This window comes from Taudactylus pleione, unplaced genomic scaffold (assembly GCF_031769625.1).
Source record: "Taudactylus pleione unplaced genomic scaffold, aTauple2 ptg000370l, whole genome shotgun sequence".
Lineage (NCBI taxonomy): Eukaryota > Metazoa > Chordata > Amphibia > Anura > Myobatrachidae > Taudactylus > Taudactylus pleione.
Genome location: NW_028284771.1, coordinates 192,808 through 215,000, shown reverse-complemented (window position 1 = coordinate 215,000; position 22,193 = coordinate 192,808). Strand labels below are relative to the sequence as shown.

Genomic DNA, 22,193 nt, shown 5'->3' with positions numbered 1-22,193 from the left:
ATTAAAATTAGTATTTTTGCCGTGCTGTTGTGTTTAGTAGACCTAATAAATGTTATATGTAAAGGACCTCGGAGACTTAGAATGGCTTCTCCAGAGAACATGGCTCCAGCGTTGCTATGGTGATAGCACTTAAAAAGGAAATTCTTGGGGGGTTTTGGGAGCTGCTGCTGCCTCTGTGCATAACATAATTCTCTCCAAAGCTAGTTCATGTTTTATTCATCTTTACATGAACTTCGGGCTTCCATGTTTCACTGGAAACCTAAAATATATCTACCTGTTGCTAAGATTTGTGTTTTATTATGGAGTTAGTTGGGTGGCTTTGTGGCGTTGTGGAGATTTTGGAGACTATGAATCATGCAGCATGCTGGGGCACAGTAATGGCATTCTTATTGTTTATTTTATTTACCAGATTGATACAATTCCCAACCTTTAGTAGTTATTACCTGTTGTTGGTCAATCATATATGTGTTATTAATGCATAGATTGAGAAGTCTATTTTGCTATCTTTGCCAAAAGTTTTGTTTTTTTTCTCAATTTTTTTTTTTTTTTTTAAATCTTAATTCATTATATATATTATCTATATATTAAACTATACCAGATTGTGTATGTGACTGCTAACATGTACCTGTCACCTACAGGTCGTGGAAGCGGAGTGGGCTGAGTGATTATTCAACCTATTAAATTGCTAGGAGTTAGGGACATCTAATGAAGGCGACTACAGCTATGTACTGTATAAGGGCAAACATATCATGTATTGTAATCCGAGCAAATCTAGAACATCGATACGATATATGTGCAAATCAGCATTAGTCCCTTTATGCTCTAAGGTGCATTCCTTTTCATTTTCTTTGAGGCAGTTATAGCCCTGTTGTACTCGGGTAATCATTCCAAAGTTGTTCACTGAACACTGTCATATTCTTGTTTCTTGTAAATGTCTGTCCAACAGGGTGTTGGACCTTTGAAAAATAAATTACCCTGTTCTGTTCTGTTTTTTTAATTTGTTTTCCTTTTTTTAAACTTAGTGCATTAAGCAGGAAGCCGTAAGGCATACCTGCCTACTTTTCATGGCTGTCCTCTGGGTGATACAGATGACAGGTATAAAAGGAAGTGGGCACAACTGTAGGATGCCTTTTGCATCACCACGTGGGTCAGGCAAATGGGTATGATTTTGCAATGTGCATAATCCCATGCTGTCCTTGTCTGACTTGAAGGCAGGCATGCATCCTCCAGAATTGCCAGCTCTCTAGGGTGTCTGGGAGCACTCCCCCTAATTTAGGAGTGTTTGTGAATATTCCTTGCTGGAAGGCAATGGGTATAAAGTATTATTACTACAAAAAGTGGATTGTCCTTTAAAATATACAGCCATATGGCCATCTGTGTATTTGTTTTTCATTATTCTGCCAGTCAGCATAAGTCATTACATACTGTACAAAAGCAATGCTCAGCCAGTCCCATTTCCCTATTATATCAGTATTCCCACAAGCACTTATGTGGTTTATGATGCCCAATATTCCCTTTTACTGTCAGAGACAAATGAATCTTTGGGTGTTTACAAAAAAGAAAAGAAACAAAAAAAATCTGCCTGTAGTTAGGTGCATTACACTGAGCTTTGGTGCCTACTGTAATATTGTCTTTTATATATTCTTTATTTACTTTAATATTTAGTAAGATACAAAGTAAATACATATTCCATATTTCCAAACAAAATAGTGTATTATTGACAATAAAGCATAAATGCTTTATCAAAGTAATGTACGTGCATTTATGAAAAGGTAATGTCATTTCTAGTGACCAATCAAACCTTTGCTTTCATTTTCTACACTGTGCTAGAATAAAAAAAGATAAAATACAATTAGAGAAAAGGTGGAGGTTGCCTTTAACATTCAAAGTCCACTGTAAAACTGTTTTCATACATGCACCATTGCTATATGGATATAATGGAGGACAACTAGATCAGCGATGGGCAACTGGATACAGTTTTAGGGCCGCCACTTAGACTCCCTCCTTGTACTCCAAAACTATGCAATATGCTTTTTAAAAGCCTCTGATTCCTACCATTTATCTTTTAAATACCCCCCAGCTGCACACTTACCCCCTCAGAATTCCCTGCATACACAATGCTCCACGATTCTCTGACTCACCCCTCACCGTGAGTACCAGGGACTTCTACTAATCGAAGGATTAATGAAACTGAACTTCCTTACTTTGGAGAGGAAGGAGCGAGGCCACATGGTGCAGGCTGCATATCCCTCCATCTCTGATCTCACATGTGCTGCTGGCACTGTGTTTTGTGGAGGTGGCCACATGATGTGGAGAAGGCCCCATGACATAGACAGTGACTGCTGGTGGTAAACATCAAAAGATCAGTCATATTCTCTACTTTGAAAATGAAGGGAAAGGGGGGGGGGGGATAAATGTCACCGCACTGATCCAAGATGGATCTTAGCATTTTTAATTAGCCTGTAACTGTAATAATTGGTGACACAATAGCGTGTTTAAATTGACAGGCTCTGCTCATATGTCTCTCCCTTCGATCTATAACAATGACGTGTAGGGGGATTTCTTTCTCCCTTGGCTTTCCTTTTCCTCTCGCAGTAACAGGCTGTATCGAATGCCTGTTACTGTGTTTAACCCTCCTGATTGGATATAAGAACGTACACAGTTCTGTTAGAGATGATGCACATGAGGATTACCTTCTCCCCTGATCCTTCCTGACTTACTACTCCCTTCGTGGTGATGGGCTGAACTAGACGCCTGTCACATAGCTCATCACTTCCGATTGGGTATAGGAACGTACATAGACGCTGGATACTGGGAACTAGACTGAGCTGCATCCCACGTGATCAAGCCCATGTGGCGAAATGCGCGTTGGCACGGATCAGGGTGGTCCCGTTACTGCGCAGGACGGGACACCCCAACACCAGGTCATGTATTCATACACAATGTACTTCGGAGGTTACCTCCTTATTTGATTTGCGTGGCATGTTAATAGCACACTGCGGCTATTTAGGATTTACCCTTTCATTGCCAATATGCCAATCTGATTCATTTATTTATTTGTCAGGATAATACTTACGGTGGCTATTTAGGATTCACCCTTTCATTGCCTAGCGTTTTCCTGTTTCTTTCAATAAAGAACAGGGTTTTTTTACATCATACATAAAGAGATTATTTTATATTGATACATAAGCTGAATTACACTGATTTTCAGCTAATTAATATTGCTATTTGATAGGAATGATATATATTGTTTTGGACCATCTATCACTGGTTATTATTTGATGTATAGTATGTTCTTTAATGTACAGCAACTTTTGCTGATATTAATAGATAACCAAAATAATGTTCTAATCTAGGATATGTTGATCACCTGTGCGTTGGACTGATAATAACACATGTTGATTCAATCGCCATCAGCGACATATTACTGATGCCTGAATACATTGGGTTTTAGATACAACCTGACTGGATAAAATTGCCACATTCAAGTGAGATATAGTGTTCCCGCTAGGCTGTTTTAGCGGGGCGCGGCGCCCTGCCCTCCTTCTGGAGGGCAAAAAGCACCCTGCCCTCCAGGAGGAGGGCAAAAAGCGCCCTGCCCTAACAGCCTGCGGGAGACGTTCTCACCCGCGGGACGCAGTGTCCCGCGGGTGGACAAACATGCAGTGACCCGGTCACCGCCGGGGAATAGACGCCGGGCGCATGCGCCCGGCGTCTATTCTCCCTTTCTGCAGCGCTTGGGGGCTGCCCGGCATGTCCATAAGCGCCGGGCACGCCCCCAAGTATGACGAAAAGGGGGACGCGTCTTTTAGACACGCCCCCTTTTCGTAACCGCGCCCCTTTTCGGGCGCGCACGCGCCGAAGGCGCGCGCACAACATTGCCCTCTCTAGCTCCGGCGCCCTGCCTGCCGCCGGAGCTAGAGGGAACACTAGAGATATACCCTTTTGATGTATCCTTACGACCAAATATATCAATTTTGAGATCGCAATAACATGACGTTTTGTATATACCAGTGATAATTATTACATTAACAGTTTGAGTGTGACCTTACAGTCTTAATTCCAAGAGGCTCCCATTCCAATCTGATAATTCCCTCATTTGTTGTCCAATGCCGGCAGGTATGACAAACTAACAGCAGAAATTGGGGTTGATGAAGGGAACCTTTTTTCTCTCGGGACTACTACACCAGCAGATCTCTCACTCCTCCTCCTCTGCAATTTAGCATGAGACCGAGCAGCAGAGCCTGGTTGTGGAATCTTTAGCCCCTACTTTTCTATCACACTGATTAACTGAGATTTAATATGCTTCAACATTATTTTTCACTTTAAAGTCTCTAAACCTATGATACTAGGTTGTTAAATGATCTACATGATTATTTATATCTAAAAAGCATACTACTTACCTGTCATATTGGAAACATTTCCACTATATCTTATACTTCCCAGTGGTCCCCATCTCTTACTATCTATTCACTCATTTGCTGTCCAATGTCATAGATATGACAGCAGATAGTAGTAATTGGTTTTGATGACCAAGACCACTGTTGACTAATTGTCTTTAGGGGTTACGATGCTGGCAGATCTCTCACTCCTTTTCCTCCACTTACTGTAAGTGTGAAAGGAGCAGCAGAGCCCGGTATTGAATTTGATGCCCCTAACTTTCTATTTTTCCTATTCTCTGTAATACACCTTTCGCTGGCAAGAAGAGATTAACACTGCTACCTTATTGGATCTCCTAATTAACATCAACTGACCTGGTGTTTTTTATATTTTATTACATGTTTCATGTTATATTGTCCAATATATGTTTTTCCATATTTCGCCTATCTTCATCCAGGTTTTAGAACCTAGATTCACTCTTTTCACAACTCTTTGTCAGAGTTCTTGATATCTGTGTAAGTCCTTTTTATTCAATTGTTATATATATTAAAAGTCATGTTTTAAGTAATGCAATTTGAGCTTTGATATAATTGAAGCTATTTGAGTGCACCTTTTATAGAGATCTTGGTTGAGGTTCTTTTCTTTGAACCAACACCTATTGCTTTTCAATACCATATTCTCTACTTTATGTCCCGCCAAACTGCACTTTTGTTCCTAGCTTGTACTTAATAAAGCAAGGTAATGGGTGAACCTTGGCAGTACATAAAGTATAGAATAAGAGCTGGGGCTAACAGGGCATATGGCAGAGAAAGGAACATATTAAGAATACATCAGAAAGCAGCTTGGAGAGCACAGGAAAGGCTTGGAGGCAGGCCACCTGTGGCTCATCACTGCAGTAGAGGCGTATGATTGGTTAATGTAGTGGGTAATGGAAAACGATGATGAACTATTGTTCCATTGCTGTAATACTGATTATGTTCTGGTTTATTAATTTGCTGTGCATATGTAATCAGGTTTGAATAGTGCATCAGCAGGAACTCAATGTATTTTCATCTGGAAATGAAGTGCTCTATACATGAGAAACGCTGTATAAAATCATAGATGTTTTGAAGAGTAGCACTCTAATGATCACAGTCCCAAGTCATGTGGAGTTTGTGGAAATAAAGAAAACATGACATGCAGGTAAGGTGGTCGAAATTGCTGATGGAACCAACCACCATAGTTCAATAGGCAGCTTACGGATGTTAGTGGCTGAAAACACAGTTTGGTTGAGAGTGAGTCCTCATATATAATAGTAACTATTGCATGAAAGTAGCAGCATGTGGGTCTGTTATTGCTGGTCATATCATACTTTCATCCTGGACAATACTCACCAGTTCCATTATGTCAAGACTCCAGCTTTGTTTTACGCATAGGTATTTTAATGGTGGGTTTTGTTTCTTGGAAATGGAAACTATAATTATATAAAACAGTTTGAATAATGGTATAAATCAGTTATGTTCCTACAATTTCTATATCCACATATGATAATCTGGGAAGATCTAGACTCCTGGTTTACTAATGCCGGAGGCGAAGTCTGGGTGTTCTGTTACCTCCGCAGTTTGATGTGTAAAACCTTTTTTTGTTTAATTGAGAACTTAAACTGGTCTGACCACCGAGTCACACACACAAAAATCCCTAAGGAATATTGTCCACAATGTGACTTTCACACTGTATACACACCGTCTTCAGAAATAGCTTTTTAGCAACTGAGAAAAGTCAGCAGTGAAAATGAGCACAAATATCTTGCACAAATAATTGCAGAGGCATTATTTATTTATATATACTGTATATATACACACATATATAGTCATACAGTTTTATATATAGTTTTGATTTTATTTGCAGTGAGCATTTTTTCCAATGAAATAGGGAGACGGTGTATGGTATTGTCTTGCATTAATCTGAAAAGGCAGTAAGATATACTGTATAATGGACTGTGTGCTGAATCTATGCTAATGAGGCACTTCACCTCTACATAGGTTTTCTTGCAATGGGTGATAATATTATCTAGACAATGACACTTTGGTGACGATAACGCCTAATAATTAAAGATCTAGCAGCAGATCTTCCTCTGGTAACAGAGAACAGCGTTGGGCTGGAAGCATAATAAGTTCCCTTTGAGAAAGATGAGCATTGAGTTATTTGGATCACTTTTCTATATGTCTACATTATCATCCAGTGACCTCATTTGTGTGGGCTGCACTAATATTTATCTTATAGATCAACTGGAAATGAATGACATGAAAACACACGCTCATCAATGTTAAAGTGAACATTGGTCCAGCTCACATTTGCTGTTCCTGCTTTCCGTATGTGTGGTTCTGCTTTAGATAAGAAATGTAAATTTCACATGTACTTACATTATTCACATGTACTGACATTGTATACCTATTTTATTTTAATCAGGTCGCCTCCAATGGCTTCTCCATAGTTCCCCCCCCCCCCCCTTACCCTTTGAATACTCTCCTCACATTTAAGATTAATGCCAATGAGTGTATTTTAATAAGAAAATTAAACTCTGAGTGGTTGGGCAATGAAAAGATGTGGACAGTTATCAAAGTAATCAAAGGCTGGAAATTGTCTCCGAGATTGTTCTTGTCCTTATCTAAAAAGTGCCTCTATTCAGGAGAGGTTCAGACGGTGACAATTAGATTGTGCTTCATTAAATAACATTAAAGTGAGGATTGCCTCTGCCACTTGTGTCTGTGTGTGGGGTATAATAATTGTACAATGATAAGCACTTAGCAAAGCGATACACTTCTAGCAACAACAGGACAGCTATTTCCTCCACCCATTCATGGATAATACTAAACCTCTTCCTCGGTAAGATAATGGCATATCATATAGATATTACTTCAGTTCCTTGTATCATCACCTTAGTCTAGCTTTCATAACTGTCACCAAGAGCGGCTACAATCAGCCACGATGTCCTCTTCACCAGTGCTAATGGCCGAATAGGAGAATCTTGTCAATTACATTGAAAAATGTCCTCAATCACCAACTTTCACTTCATTTATTTGTGTTGATTGATTGTTTTGATCACTTTCATCAATATGCAGTCCATAGAATAATTTAAAGATGACACAATAAATAAAAATATCCATACAGGCAAGTGGCAGACATCATAATGTTTTCCTAGCATCTTAGTCCTATGAAGGGGGTTGTGCCTTACTTTTGCAAGGTAGCAATAGACCACATTATGAGATCAGTTCAATAATCTAAAGTGTTCCCACAACATTTGTCTATTTCTGGTTTGTCAAGCTGGTGGAACAGTACAGCCCTTCAGTCAGAGACTCACCTGCTGCATAGACTTTGTGTCCATTATATGACAATACAGTCTCTATACAGGAAGACAAAAAAAGGGTACTTGGATGGTGTAGGAAGCCCGTAGGGAAGAGGTAAATTACTCTGTTCATGAGGGAACATTAAATTCTATTTTGGGACCCTCACAAAACCAAAGGTTGTCATCCTAGTTGGAAACTATGCTCTCCAGTAATGGTTCTCCGGACTTGTATTTTATAATGGTTTAAATGTATGTAATAATAATAATAATAATAATAATAATACTTTATTGTCATTGACAGCACAAGTGATGTCAACGAAAAACCAACACAGCAATATACCACATAGTAAAACAGACAGCAAATTACACTATAATGCAACACCATATAACAATTTAAGTTAACCATTTAACATACGCACGGCTGTAGGGAAAAAAACTATTATGCAAACCCTTGGTCCGAGTGCGCACAGCTCTAAAACGCCTATTTGATGGCAATTTCTCAAAAAGAGCATGATTAGGATGGCTGCAATCAGCCAAGATAGAGCTAGTTTTCTTTCGGAGCCTTTTTCCATATATCTCCTGTGTGCGCGGTAGCACCACTCCGATAATTCTACTAGCTGTTCCAACCACCCTATTCAATGCCCTCCATTCAGCCACAGTACAGTTCCCGTACTATGGAAAAATCCATAGGTCAGAACACTTTCCACGATGCTACGATAAAAATTTAAAATGGTCCCTCTACTCACACAAGCAGATTTCAAACGGCGCAGGAAGAACAAACATTGATGTGCCTTCTTAACCAAGAAGGCTGAATTTATGGACTATGACAAAGTATTCGAAATATAGAACCCCAACAGCTTAAAGAAGGGCACTACCTCAGTAGTCAAACCACCTAGGCACACCGGGGCCTTTGCCGGGGTACCACATTTCCTAAAGTCAATAATCATTTCCTTTGTTTTCATCGTGTTTAGGATAAGACAGTTACCACTGCTCCACTCAAACATTCTAGCCACCTCAGCTCTATAGGCAAGTTCATCCTCATTAGTTACTAAGCCAACGATAGTGATGTCGTCCGCAAATTTAATTATCTTAACAGACGGAGACTGGGACACACAATCATGGGTGAACAATGAATACAGAGCTGGGCTCAAATCACACCCCTGTGGGACACCAACATTCAGCACCAACTCCTTGGAACTTGTTTTCCACAACTTGACTACCTGGGGTCTATCAGATAAAAAGCTTAACAGCCATCTACAAGTAAAACCATTTAAGCCAAAACCAAATAACTTGGTAATCAGAGCACTAGATACAATAGTGTTAAATGCTGAGCTAAAATCTACAAATAAAATCCTTACATAGGTATCCCTAGCTTCTAGGTGAGATTGCACTTGGTGCATAACAGTTAGAATAGCATCTTAAGTTGAACGATTCGCCCTAAAAGCAAACTGCCACAGGTCAAAACCTGCTACAAAGTGAGACTTAATATGACTCAGTACTAGCCTTTCAAAGCATTTAATCACAAGTGATGTCAACGCTATAGGGCGGTAATCATTTAGACATTTCGGAGGTCCATTTTTAGGAATCGGGACAATCGTAGTAAACTTAAAGCACTTCGGGACAAAACAAGTAGACAAGGAAAGATTAAAGATAACCATATCTGGTTTATGAATACTATAACATTTAGTCAATGTTATTCTAAATGACAATTTCAGTAACCAAGCTTATAATATATGTATGCATTAAGTAAACCAGCTGTTTGCTGAGGGGCGATAACCTTGTGGATGAGAGGCTGATCCTGCTACATAGAACTCTTGCCATGTTGGAAAATGATCAGTAGGCTGAATTTTATTTGCTGCGATTATATTTTTGCATATAGAGGAGGAAATCAGTGATTTGCAAGTGTGACACATACTTGCAGTGTATTTATATTTATGCCTAAAAATATAAATGGCTTGAGGGTGTCTTAGAGACACTCAGAAGGATTGAGCCTGACATCTGGCTACTCAGCCAGGAAATGTAACTGTCATCTGCATCCATTGCTATCACTCACATGACTGGCCTGTAAACAAATGTCTGCTGCTAGATGGTGACTGATTGCAGTGTGTCACACGTTCACTTAATGTGCTGTAGAGAGGCCGATGGAATCAATGTTGCTAATATTTTATAGCAGCATTTTATTATTTATTGCTATCATTTTAATCTAAATCAACGGTTTAATGGATAGGTAACCTATCATTTTTGTTGAAATGTGTAAACCTGAAGAATATTGATTTGTACCATAGTACAAGTTTATCTTAAATCCATGTGTGAGGCACCCACATACTATGTGAAGAAAGTCCGTACGACATAAAAAATACCATCTATTATTACATGGCAAATGGTAACTTTGCCAAGATATCTCCATATTTCTTTTAACGTGTTTACCAAGTAGCTCCTATAGTGTGTTCATTTAAACGAAGTACCCTCTAGTGCAGTGATTCCTAACCACGTTCCTCAAGGCACCCTGACTGTCCAGGTTTTAAGGATATCCATGATTGTGCACAGGAGAATTATTTACTACCGCAGTCATTTTGTTTTCGCCATATATGCTCAGTCGTGGATATCCTTAAAACCTGGACTGTTAGAGTGCCATGAGCACTGTGTTTGGGAACCATTGCTCTAGTGTTTATATATTGGAAGTACCCCCTATTGTGAGTAAACTTATACCAAGCCTATATTATGGATTTAATTGTTGTATAAAAGATGCAAGGGGGCATTTTTATCATATATTAGTACATAAAAAAAAAAAAAAATCCATAACGTTTTATTAAAAAAATCTGACATACCAGAATATGAATAATATTTAATACAGTGTATAAATTAGACTGATCATTGCTAACAAATTGAAAGTAATTTTGATTTCTATATAACCGACTGATGTATAACTTGGGGGTACATACACGTAGCACATACTGAGAATCTAGGATTTATGCAAATTACCTTTGGGTACACCAGTCCCATTTAAGGAAACTAGCATTGAGCTGTTCACCTAGAAGAACTACAGTGACTCTCCCCACTTTTGCCTCTAAGATGTGTCTCTTATACCCCTTTCAGACAGAAATGCAAATTACCGGGTTAAACATTTCAACCAGGGTAATTTGGTGATTTGCACGGGACGTTTTTCTGTCTGAAAGGGTCATCCCAGGTCTAAATTCCCGGGACTTCGACCCAGGAATTTACCAGGGTCGGAAACACGGGAATTTAGTCCCGGGTTGACCCTTTCAGACAGAAGAAATAACCGTGTAAATCAGCAAATTACCAGGTTGAAATTTTTGACCCGGCAATTTGCTCTTCTGTCTGACGGGGGGTACAGACAGAGAATGGCAAAACAACCCGGTATGCAAAAGTCGGGAAAAATCCGGGTTTTTTGCCATTTTCTGTCTGAAAGTGGTATTATCAGGACATAGTGCACCGTTATCTATGGCAGGGGTGTTCAACATGCGACTTTCCAGCTGCTGTGGAACTACACATCCCAACATGCCCTTCCACAGTTTTAGCATTCCCTAACTGCAAAACTGTGGTAGGGCATGCTGGAATGTATAGTTCCACAACATCTGGAGGGCCGCATGTTGAACACCCCTGATCTATGGGATTGGTCTCTTCTTTGTATGTTTTAATGTTATACTATAAGGGGCACCTAGATGGTGAAAAACTGCTCTATTAAAGTAGTGACCAGTGTGCACCCACTATAATGGAAACATCATTCTAAATGCCCATAATCAAACCCTTGAAGATGATTTCAGTTTATCTTTCTGTAAAATAATCTTATTTTATCTTCCTTCAGTATTCCGACCTCCAATTTGAAACTGTTCTCTTGTTTTAGAAATCCTCTTCATTTTAAACTTAAGGTGCCCATCCACTTGCCGATAATACTGAGCGATTGCACGATTACGACATCGTAATCGGGCAAACGCTCAGTTATCGGCTGCAAATCGGGCATTTAAATGTCTAAAACGACCAGTGAGGCGCGTGCCCGCTGGTCGTTTCCGACATCTATCATCGCCCGAACATGACGGTCAACCTGACGACCATCATCAGGTTGCCATGTTCGGGGATGATTGATGTGCATACACTGAACGTCTGAACGTTCAGTATATGCACTTCACCCCTAGGGAGATGACTGCACGATTACGTTGTCGTAATCGTGCCGTCGTCCCCGCATCTACAAGTGGATGGGCAGCTTTACTGCATTTCTGGGCAGTTCACTTTCCCAAAAATAAATGTCCTGAGCTCTGTTCATCTGCCATTGATACTGTTTTTACTACATTATGTTTCACATAAAAAAACGATTTAGGCATAATTTTATTAATATTTATAGTCATTGGTATCCTCTTTATTGGGAGATGTACTAAGCTGTAGAAAGTGATAAATTGGAGACTGATAAACTGCCAGGCACTTAGCTCCTAACTGTCATGTTACAGGCTGTGTTTGAAAAATGACAGGAGCTGATTGGTTATTAGTTTATCACTCTCCAATTGTATCACTTTCTAGAGATTGTACATCTGCCACATAGTGTTTTGATTACATTGGTTAGGGGAAGTGTCTGAACTAAATTTGTTTTTAATTAGGTTTTCTATTAAAATATGTTTAAGAAATAGTTTAACATACATTTTTACAAAGGCAACAATTACTGTTTTTGTGTCTTATCCACTTTTCACATTACTTTTTTTATTTTTGCATATATTCTATGGAAGTCATTACACCCGAAAAGCAACTTTGCTTCTCCCCGTCTATTCAGCCATGCAAATATTTTGTTTAGTAGCCAACACAGATATTGGGTCAGCAGTGCATTGTAGCCAACAGAGATCTCCAGACCATATTGTGGAGTAGTCAACAGATATCTCTAGTCTCCAGTGCATAGTAGCCAAAAGAGACCTCTGGTCTGCATTGCATAGTAGTCTACAAAGATCAGACACCACTCTCCCATTGCACTCTCCTCTGGGGGCCTCTCATACCCCCATTGCCATGGTGGTGGTGTTGAGGTCCTTCTATCCTCTGGCTGCTCCTACAAACTCATACCATCAGAATTATCCCTATCATTCTCTACATTTGAGGTTCATTCTATTTGCCCCTTCCAAACTGTTGATCTTCGTGTAGCTATGAACTATCGTCCTCCTGACCATATCTCCAAATTCCTTGACATCCTTGCTTCCTGGCTCCTCCGTCCTCTCTACAGACCTTCCCTCTCTCATCTTAGGTGACTTCAATGTCCCCATCAATGACCCCTTTGTCTCTAAACTCCTTAACCTCACTTCATCATGCATCGCGGTCGCACTGCAAATAGGACAGAATACCTTAGCAGTGCTGCTCACATTGAGGGTTTGTTTGCAAGTGATTGACATTGAGGGACCATTTGGGGGAGGTTAGAGGGAGTGGCGGTAAAAACGAAGGTGTGTCGCAGCCGTTTTTGGGGTGTGTCACAGTATACTACTGCAAACCCTTACTCTGAAAACTTGGCGCCAGTGTATTAGTTCCCACGGCCATTCAGCTCGCCCATAGGGTTACTAAGATAGTCGATTATAAAAGGATCTGCGACTATTGCTGCACGTTTATACGCACTTGCTTGGATCTGCGAAGCCGCCGGTGGGCTCTGCTCTGGCGGTCTCTACTCACACACACCTCAACCTTGTAATTCTAGATGCACTAGATACCTGCAAAAGTGTGCACAAACCGCCGAGCAACAGAGGAGGAAATCGCGCTCCAATGCAGACTTCCTCCATTTCAAACTTCTGCTACTTCCTTAATTTTTTAACTTCTGCTGTTGACCTACTGGGCTGCCCTTTTCCTCTGTAAATGGTTTTATTACAAGACTCTTATCTTCTCCCAGTCCTCCAAACCCTGTCTTTTATTTGCCACTTTCAACTCCCTCCTCTGCCCCCCACTCCTCCTCTCCACCCCTCCTCACTCTTTCCCCATGACTTTGCCACCCACTTCACATCTAAAATGTAATCCACACGTCGGCACATCACATCCCACTAGACACTCGTCCCCACATCCTCTCCTTTCCCAGCCTGCCTCTCCCATCCTATTCCAGTCTCCCCCTTGACCCTATCCCGTCTGCTCCATTTTTTTTATAGCCTGTTCCCATCTTGCTCATCTCTTCAATCTCTCCCTCTCACCAGGAACTGTCCCCTCTGCAAGCATGTCCTTGTCTCCCCCTTTCTTAAAAAATCCACCCTTAATCCTGACATTTTATCTAATTACCACCCTATCTCTCTCCTCCCCTTTGCCTCCAAACTCCTTGAGCGGATTGTCTACAACTGCCTTACCGCCTTCCTTTCCTCCCACTCCCTGCTTGACTTATTTCAGTTTGGCTTTCGTTCTCTTCCCTCACTGTAGTCAGCAATGACCTCACTGCTACCAAATCCAAGGGCCACTACTCTCTGCTCATTATCTTTGACCTCTCTTCTGCTTTTTACACTGTGCACCATCCTCTCCTGCAAATCCTTCACTCTCTTGGTCTACATGATACTGCGCTCTCCTTGCTGTCCCCATACATCACTGAACGCTTTTTCTCTGTCTCCCCTCATGACTCCACTTCTCCCCCATTTCCTCTACCAGTAGGTGTCCCCAAGGTTCAGTTCTTGAACTCTCCTATTTTCCCTTTATACATCCTACTTAGACGAGCTCATCAGCTGTTTTGCCTCCAATATCGTCTCTATGCTCATGACACTCGGATCTACCTCTCCTCTCCTGACTTTTCTTCCTCTCTCCTCACTCGTATCTCCAAATGTCTCTCTACCATTTCCTTTTGGATGTCCCATAGCTTTCTTAAACTTAACATGTCTAAGACTGAGCTGATAATCTCCCCACCCTCCCGAATAACCTCACCTCCCACAATTCCATTAACTGACAGCACCACCATCTCCTCTAGCCTGCAAGTGTATTGCCTTGGAGTTATTCTAGACTCCTCCCTCTCCTTCAAACCAGACATTCAGCACCTTTCAAAGTTTTGCCATTTCCATCTCGGAAATATCTACAGGACAAGACCCTTTCTCATCATGAATGCAGCTAAGACACTCACTGGTCATCTGTAAAGCAGCTAAGACACTCGCTGTACTACTGTAACCTCCTGTTATCTGGCCTCTCTGACCCCACCTCTTGCCACTCCAATCTGTCCTCAATGCTGCTGCCTGGCTCATCTTCCTCTCCAAATGTACTATGTATATGTACTATGTCCCTCTCCTACATGCCCTACACTGGCTCCCCATCCCCTTCAGAACTTCATTGAACTTCTCACACCCACTTACAAAACCCTCACCCAATCCTCTCCCATTTACAACTCCGACCTTCTCTCTATTCACACTCCCATCCGCCCACTTCGTTACACAAATGAATGCAGCCTCTCCTCCTAACTGATTACTTCCTCCCTCTCCCGACTCCAAGACTTTGCCTGTGCAACTTCAAACGGGCTCTCAAGACCCACTTTTTTTTTATCAAAGCTTTCCAGCTCTCATCCTCACCCACTGCTCCATGCTCCTTGCTTACTGTCTCTCCCCTCTCACTAGCAGGATCTTCTTCCCTGATGTGCTTTTTCTCCCCTCATTTATATAATAGTCTCCTCCCCACTGCCTTCATTGGCACATGTCCCTTGGGTTCTGCTGCCCTGCTGTGCATTTGGGTATTATGTCTGCTGATGCAGCAATGTTTATAAACCATTTCCATAAGTTGCTAATTTCTGTACTGTAAGTAATTTTTCTTGTTTTGTTCATACTGTTTCTGTACTTTGTAAGGCACTGTGGACCCCTTGTGGTGCCATATAAATAAAGGATGATAATATCTGGTCTGCATTCCATAGTAGCTAACAGAGATCTTTGGGTCTGCACTCAATAGCTGCTAACAGATCTCGGGTTTGCATTACATATTCGCCAACAGATTTCTCAGGTCTGCACTGCATAGTTGCCAACAGATCTCAGGGCTGCATTTCATATTGGCCAACAGAGATGTCGAGTTTTCATTGTACAATTTCATTAGGGGCTGTGGGCTTTTTAACCTTCATGGTTAACATTTCTGCTTTAGGTCTACAATTGAATGTTTGCTTTAGTTTTTTTTATTGTTTAATGCCCGCAGCAAGCAGTTGTGTTTCCATGGTGTTGTGTATATTTTCTTTATCCTAGATGCATTCATTGGGCCATATTTAGATTTCATATCAGTTGTGCCAATAGAAGCAGCTGTTTTCCTTTCGAGCATAGTTTCTATTCATTGACTGTTGGGTATTACATCAAGCGTTGTTTACCTAGAGCTTTAAGTTTTTTTTTCTGTACAATAGCAATTTACGAGGGGGAAATGTATTAGTTTTGAATATTAAAAAAATACATTCCATAATAGAGGTTAGTTATGAACCTCAAAAGTGGGAAATCGCAGCAGTAATTGTTAATTTAGTATATCGCATGCAGTCGCCATAGGTTTATTGGGGAGTTATGGATTTGTGCAAAAATATGCCATTTGCACCAGGCCACGTAAGGAATCTGTTGGAGGTTCCTTGCTTAGCACATATTATTATTCTTAACATATAGCGCCAGCATAATCCTTTGTGTTTTACAATTGGCAACAAAACTAATTAAAAACAAGACTGGGTATTAGCAGACAAACTGGTAAGAAGGCTGCACAAATATATATACAGTAGTTCTACTGTTAAATGGAACATTTATTTAATTTTGCTTTTACATGATCATTCTCTACTTTGCATCTCATCCCTCGTCTTTATAGTGGGGTGCATTTTCCCCTTTCCAGTTACATATCTGCAGGAAAGCCGATTTCTCGGCACACTTTGACCAATCTGAACAGTTGTCCCGTTTTGCCATGTATAAATTTGAACCCGCAGAATACGTTCTGTGAAAAGTAAACAGAAATATGCCTGGCATTGGTTTGAAAGTTGATATGTATAGTTTTAATTTGCTAATCATATTTAGGAGATCCTTAACATGTTGTTATTTTCTGTGTCCTAGTTGACTTCAGGCCTCATGCCAATATGGATACAGCACACCACATGCTACTGTTTGGATGCAGCTCACCCTCGTCCACTGAAGACTACTGGTACGTGTGTCTCAATAACATTTTAAATGTTGTGTGAAAGCTGTAACCTGGGTTTACTGTATATTTTATTTCTTAACTTCTTTCTGTATTTGTTGTTATCAAATGAAAATATAATTTTTGTGCATATACTTGGGACACTCCTTCTAACTGGCCACTCATTAAATTCACCATGGTCATGCTCTACTCCGGAGAGGCCTCATGCCTTTTACCCATGGTTAAATAGGACCGTCCTGTATAAAAGGGATCTGCTGGAGGTGATGGTATGCTTTCCTGTGCTGGGCAGCCACCCTGTCATTTCTTAGGGAATGTTGACAAAAATCAATAGGATCATTATCTGTTATGTTGGTAAATGCCATCAAACCTTTACCTTTATATTAGCCAGTGTGTCCTGTCATTTTCTGTGACCCCAGAAATTTGCCCCAGATTGGATAGTAATCCTGTGAAACAATAATGAGGCACAGTTTAAAGATAACCTGTGAGAAGCTGGGTACACACTTGCTGATGTGTACCCGGACGTTATGTCGGGCCGACATATTGTACCGCGGGTACACATTGAGTGATACATTGAAGGACGGAACGGTCCCTCGTTCCATCCTTCATTGCCTGCAACGGCGCCGTATGCAATATTGTCCAGTCGGCTGTGCAGAGCAGCCAATCAGACAATATCGCATGCGACCGTGGGAACACGCAGATAGTCAGTACACACTACGCGATCCGCACGAACCATCGTTCCTATCCGCGTCGGAACGATAGATCATATCGATGGATCGCATAGCGTGTACCCAGCTTGAGCGTATAAACATTTATTGCATGAGGATTTTGTGAATGTATAAAGTGAATGCGATCAGCATTTGTGTCCAGCTTTATATGCTTGGTGAGCCGCCATCTCTCCAGCTGTTAAACTACACATCTCAGGATTTTATTGACTGCTTAAGGGATAGAGACCTGATAACTACGCAGGGCTTTCACAATTTTGTAACCAAAAACCTTGATATATTTCTGGTTTCCTTCCATTTGTGCTGTGTCTGCACTGTCAGCTAATATTCTTCACCGTGTTTTATGGAGAAGTACAATTTTGATAGTGGTATACGGTTGCCTTAATGCTATTGCGTGTAAGTGTTTGCTCTTGTGAGAGTGCTGTTTTTGGCTGTATCCATTTCAATGGGTGGACACAAATGAGCTCATAACTGGATGCAAGTAATGATGAATGTGTCTCGGCAGGCAGTAACACTGTGCCAGCACTTAGTAAATCACCTGCTTTCCTTCATTATGGCTTCTATTTTTATTTGTGTGTAATGTATGCTGATTGTATTCTCTCTCATTCATTCTTTGTGCCGAATAATTTGAAGAGCAGCAAATAATGTAGCCATGATATGCATTATTTATTGACATTTTAAATGACGGTGTTAATATGTATGACCCATATGCAAATGAATAGTATTTACAGAAGAAAAATTGAACCCACTAAAAGGTTAATACATTAGTAATACTTTGCCTCTATCTTCCTTTCTGGCATTATCACATCTCTTAATTGGGTTATGCCTATATGGTTTTATTAATTGTGTGTGTAAACCAGTGACGTATACCTGTAATTGAAGTCATAGACTTCTGACACACACTATGCAGATGATAGAAACTCAGATGCATTTTAATGTAATACGTGACATTTCTATTCAGGTTTTTTTAAAAATACATTTAGTGCTAATTGTGAGCGGGACTTGTCCATAGTTGGATAGTTTAGAACCAGCAAATCTATCTTCTTTTAAAATAATATTACATTGACCAAGGTTGTTAAGTTATTTATCATATTCTTCCGTCCCTAGAGAAGAGGATGGTCTAAAAAAAAATCTACAGTAGTTCTGAATTTTGTATTCTTTTTTTAAATGTCAATGAATAGAGAAATCCAACAGCAAACGCATAGTGATATTATTCTGAGTATTTAGTTTAGAGAATATTTTCCTGCTCCCCTCCTGCACACTCACATGTTGTGTGCATTGATTATATTTAAACATTTACACGTTTAAAGGTAGTGGAAGAGCGCTAGCTAGATATACTGAGTATCTATGTCTACAAATGTATTATTATGTTAATAACCAAATGTAGAGGTATATACCTTTTATCTTTAAGAAAAGAAATAAGCATATATATATTTATTAAGTTATACTGTACAACAATATGACAATCAATTTAGGGCAAACATTATATCACAAAATAGACAGGACAATTCCTGAAAGGGATTTTCCTATAACCGATATGATGAATAACTGGCAGCGATATATTTCTATATAAGATGGTATTAAGAATAAGCATACAGGGCTATTCCAGCTGTAACAATCCTACTTAAAGAATGCTGCTGGTTATTCCTAGAATGACTGTATACAGGGCTATATTTCTGTGAAAATAGGTTCAGGAACTGTGGGATGAGCTACTGGGGGTGGAGCTATAGAAAAACAAATATATACATACTGTATATAGCTATTTAGAAAAGAAGACACTCAAAAGAGTCTTTAAAATAAAACTCATCTTATGAAAAATAAATTTTGGCCTGTCATAGTTAATGAGAGGTTCAGGGACTGAGTTCCTGCTGAAAAATAGCACTGACTGTATATAGAGATGTGAAATCTGCATATTGGACTCAGTTGGATGAACAATTATATGTGGAATGTCCAGAAGGCTAGTAGGTTCAACAATGTCCAATTGAACCCACAATTATATTATCTATGAGCAAAACCCACATGGGTTGTGTACCCTTGTATTATGTGAGAGATGATGGTGGTCCTAATATATATAAAGCAAAGGGTCATATATACCTGACAATGTCCAGGTCTCACAGGGTTACAATGCTTTCTTGCTGGTGAGCAAATAATAAGCTTGCTACTTTTTCTCCTGAAGGTGATTGGCCAGTTTCCATCAGAGCTGCTGCCGGTTGTACTGTTTTGTACTCAAGTATTGCGTCTTTATTCTCGATTTGTTATTTACACATTTAGCTTTTCCATACGTTGTTGGCAGTATGGCTCAGGTTGGTTGCCAGGATTTACTCTGTCTGTTGGATGCATTTGTGGGAATTATATGGGATGCAGTCAGGAAGCCGACATTCGAAATGCCAACTGCTGACTTCCCGACTGTCTAATCCCGGCAGCGGTCTAATGACAGGCGTCGAGATCCCGATGTCTGTCATTATCCCTATGGCGGGAGCCCAATGCTCAGCATATGGATCGAAGGTAAGCCAGGCGCAGACAGCCGCGGGGTAGTGGGGAGGGTTAGGTTAGGGGTCCCGGGGGGGACTTAGGGTTAGGCACCCCCCGGGAAGGTTAGGATTAGGCTAGGGGAAGGAGGGTTAGGGTTAGGCACCCCCGGGGGGAGGTTAGGGTTAGGCACTGCCCCAGAACGGTTGGGTTTAGGCAGCGGTGAAGGGGGGGTTAGGTTTAGGCACTAGGGAGGGAGGTTAGGGTTAGGCACCTCTAAAGGAGGGTTGGGGGGGTAGGTTAGTTAGTACTTACCTTTAGCGCAGTCGGGATCTTCACCGATCCCGAATTGTATTACCAGTATTGTTTCATAGATAACATGTAGATTAGGGGTGCTTTCGTATTAAAGGGACTATCTTATTGAAGCATCTGCCAGCTGTCCTGTTAATAAGTGTGTACCAAATATTGTTAGAAGCAATGTACAACTGTCCTTTGAAATAGCTGTGATTTATTAGTATTTCCAAGTCAAGCAGCATTACAGTATACCTAACTTTCATAATCATTCCAGACTGGTGTTAGGCACTAGAGGGAGGGGTAGTTGTTCGAGATCGAGCAAATATACTCACTGGAATGCTGCTCCATCAGATGACTCAACTGGAAGTGACAGCCACATGACTGCCAGTAGACACCGCTGGATCCGCTGCAGGTAAGTCACTGCTGGCCCACCAGGGGCGGTATGTAAACAATCTAACATGTCAACATTTCATCAGTGTCTACGTAATGAGCGTGTACATTATGGCTGTAAATATATCTGACCATACCTAAGTAGTAGGTTAGCTGCGCTGCATTGTTCTATTCTATAGCGGTGTATGCTAAGCTGTGCTGTATGAAAATGTGAAGATGAAGTTCTCTTGCGCGTTGCACATGACTTATCAGTGGGTCACTATTCCGCTAGATTCTGTAGGTGACCTTTAATTTTCCCTCATCCTAGAAAGCAATATTACATGCATGAAAATAACACATGAGAATGCCTTATGTATTTTTTTTGTTATTGTTTGTACTTTTTGCAAGGCACTGTATGTGTTATTGATGGTGTACAGTAAAATAATTTGCAAATAAACTCTACCCTTCAGTGGGTTATATCTCCACTTTATGTGGGCCTGTTCTGCATAACCAATTATCATGTCTATATTTTCCGTCAGTTTAGTCACTCTCATGCTAGTAGTGAAATTAATTCTGTTATCTGTTTGAAATGTTAATTGTCAGCGACATTGACTTTCACAAAATTGCAGAACAACGGTGTTGTGCGGAGCATGAGCTGAAAGGAGGTAATTTGTAAGAGATAATGGCAACACAAGTCATGGCATTTTCATCTACAGTCCTGACAGCTGCAGTTTATGGATTTCAATAATTTTGCTCTACATTTTTTTTCTCTATATCAATATTAAAAAAAAAAAAAAAAAGATGAGATGGAGGCTTATTCACATGTGTGCGTCCTTTTTCTTTTCAGACTTGTACTATAAGGCTGGGGTGTCTAACAAATTAGGATGATGGGCAGGGCAAAATTCTAAATAAAAAAAATCCGACATCCCTTGCACACACAGCACCCCAAAGTTTAATAAGGTGGTTCTGCTCAGACAGTGTGATAAAGAGCTCCATCATTCACAGTGTGTCTTTGTATTGGCACCAGTACACCAATAGTGGCTGCAACTAATGACTGTTATTGAGAGCAGGGCTGGAACGCAACCAAGACCAGCTCACTGACACTAGCAAGCACAACATGTGTTCTAACAAATACCAGATTGCCAGTTCAGGTAATCAGAATACATTTAAAGTTTAACGGTCTGGTTATAGAGGTTGAATGAATGTGCAATTGAAATTTGACTTGGCATACCTCTCAGGCACATAAGGCCTCTTACTCATCATCAGTTTTGTGTGTTACAGTAGTATGTTTAACACTAGTGACATGTATGAAAATGGCTTTTTAAATTAAAACAATTGGAGTCTATTTACTAAGCCTTGGTTTGAGATAAAGTGAACCGAGATAAAGTACCAGCCAATCAGCTCCTAACTGCCATGTCTCAGGCTGTTTGAAAAATGACAGTTAGGAGCTGGTTGGCTGGTACTTTATCTTTGTTCACTTCATCTCAAACCAAGGCTTAGTAAATAGACCCCATAGTTTCTAATGACCCCATGCACACTTCTGTTACTCGCATTCGGAAGCT

General features: G+C 40.4%; 1 protein-coding gene across 6 annotated transcripts in view; it reads left to right on the top strand.

Annotated features, from left to right (window-relative positions):
* The window catches only part of PAM (peptidylglycine alpha-amidating monooxygenase), a 154,125-nt gene that overhangs the window by 34,841 nt on the left and 97,091 nt on the right, over positions 1-22,193 (top strand). For all 6 annotated transcript variants that reach the window (XM_088444652.1, XM_088444651.1, XM_088444653.1 and 3 more), the window contains one exon: positions 16,696-16,783. In XM_088444652.1, the coding sequence (XP_088300778.1) occupies positions 16,696-16,783 (88 nt within the window). The remainder of the gene's footprint in view (positions 1-16,695; positions 16,784-22,193) is intronic.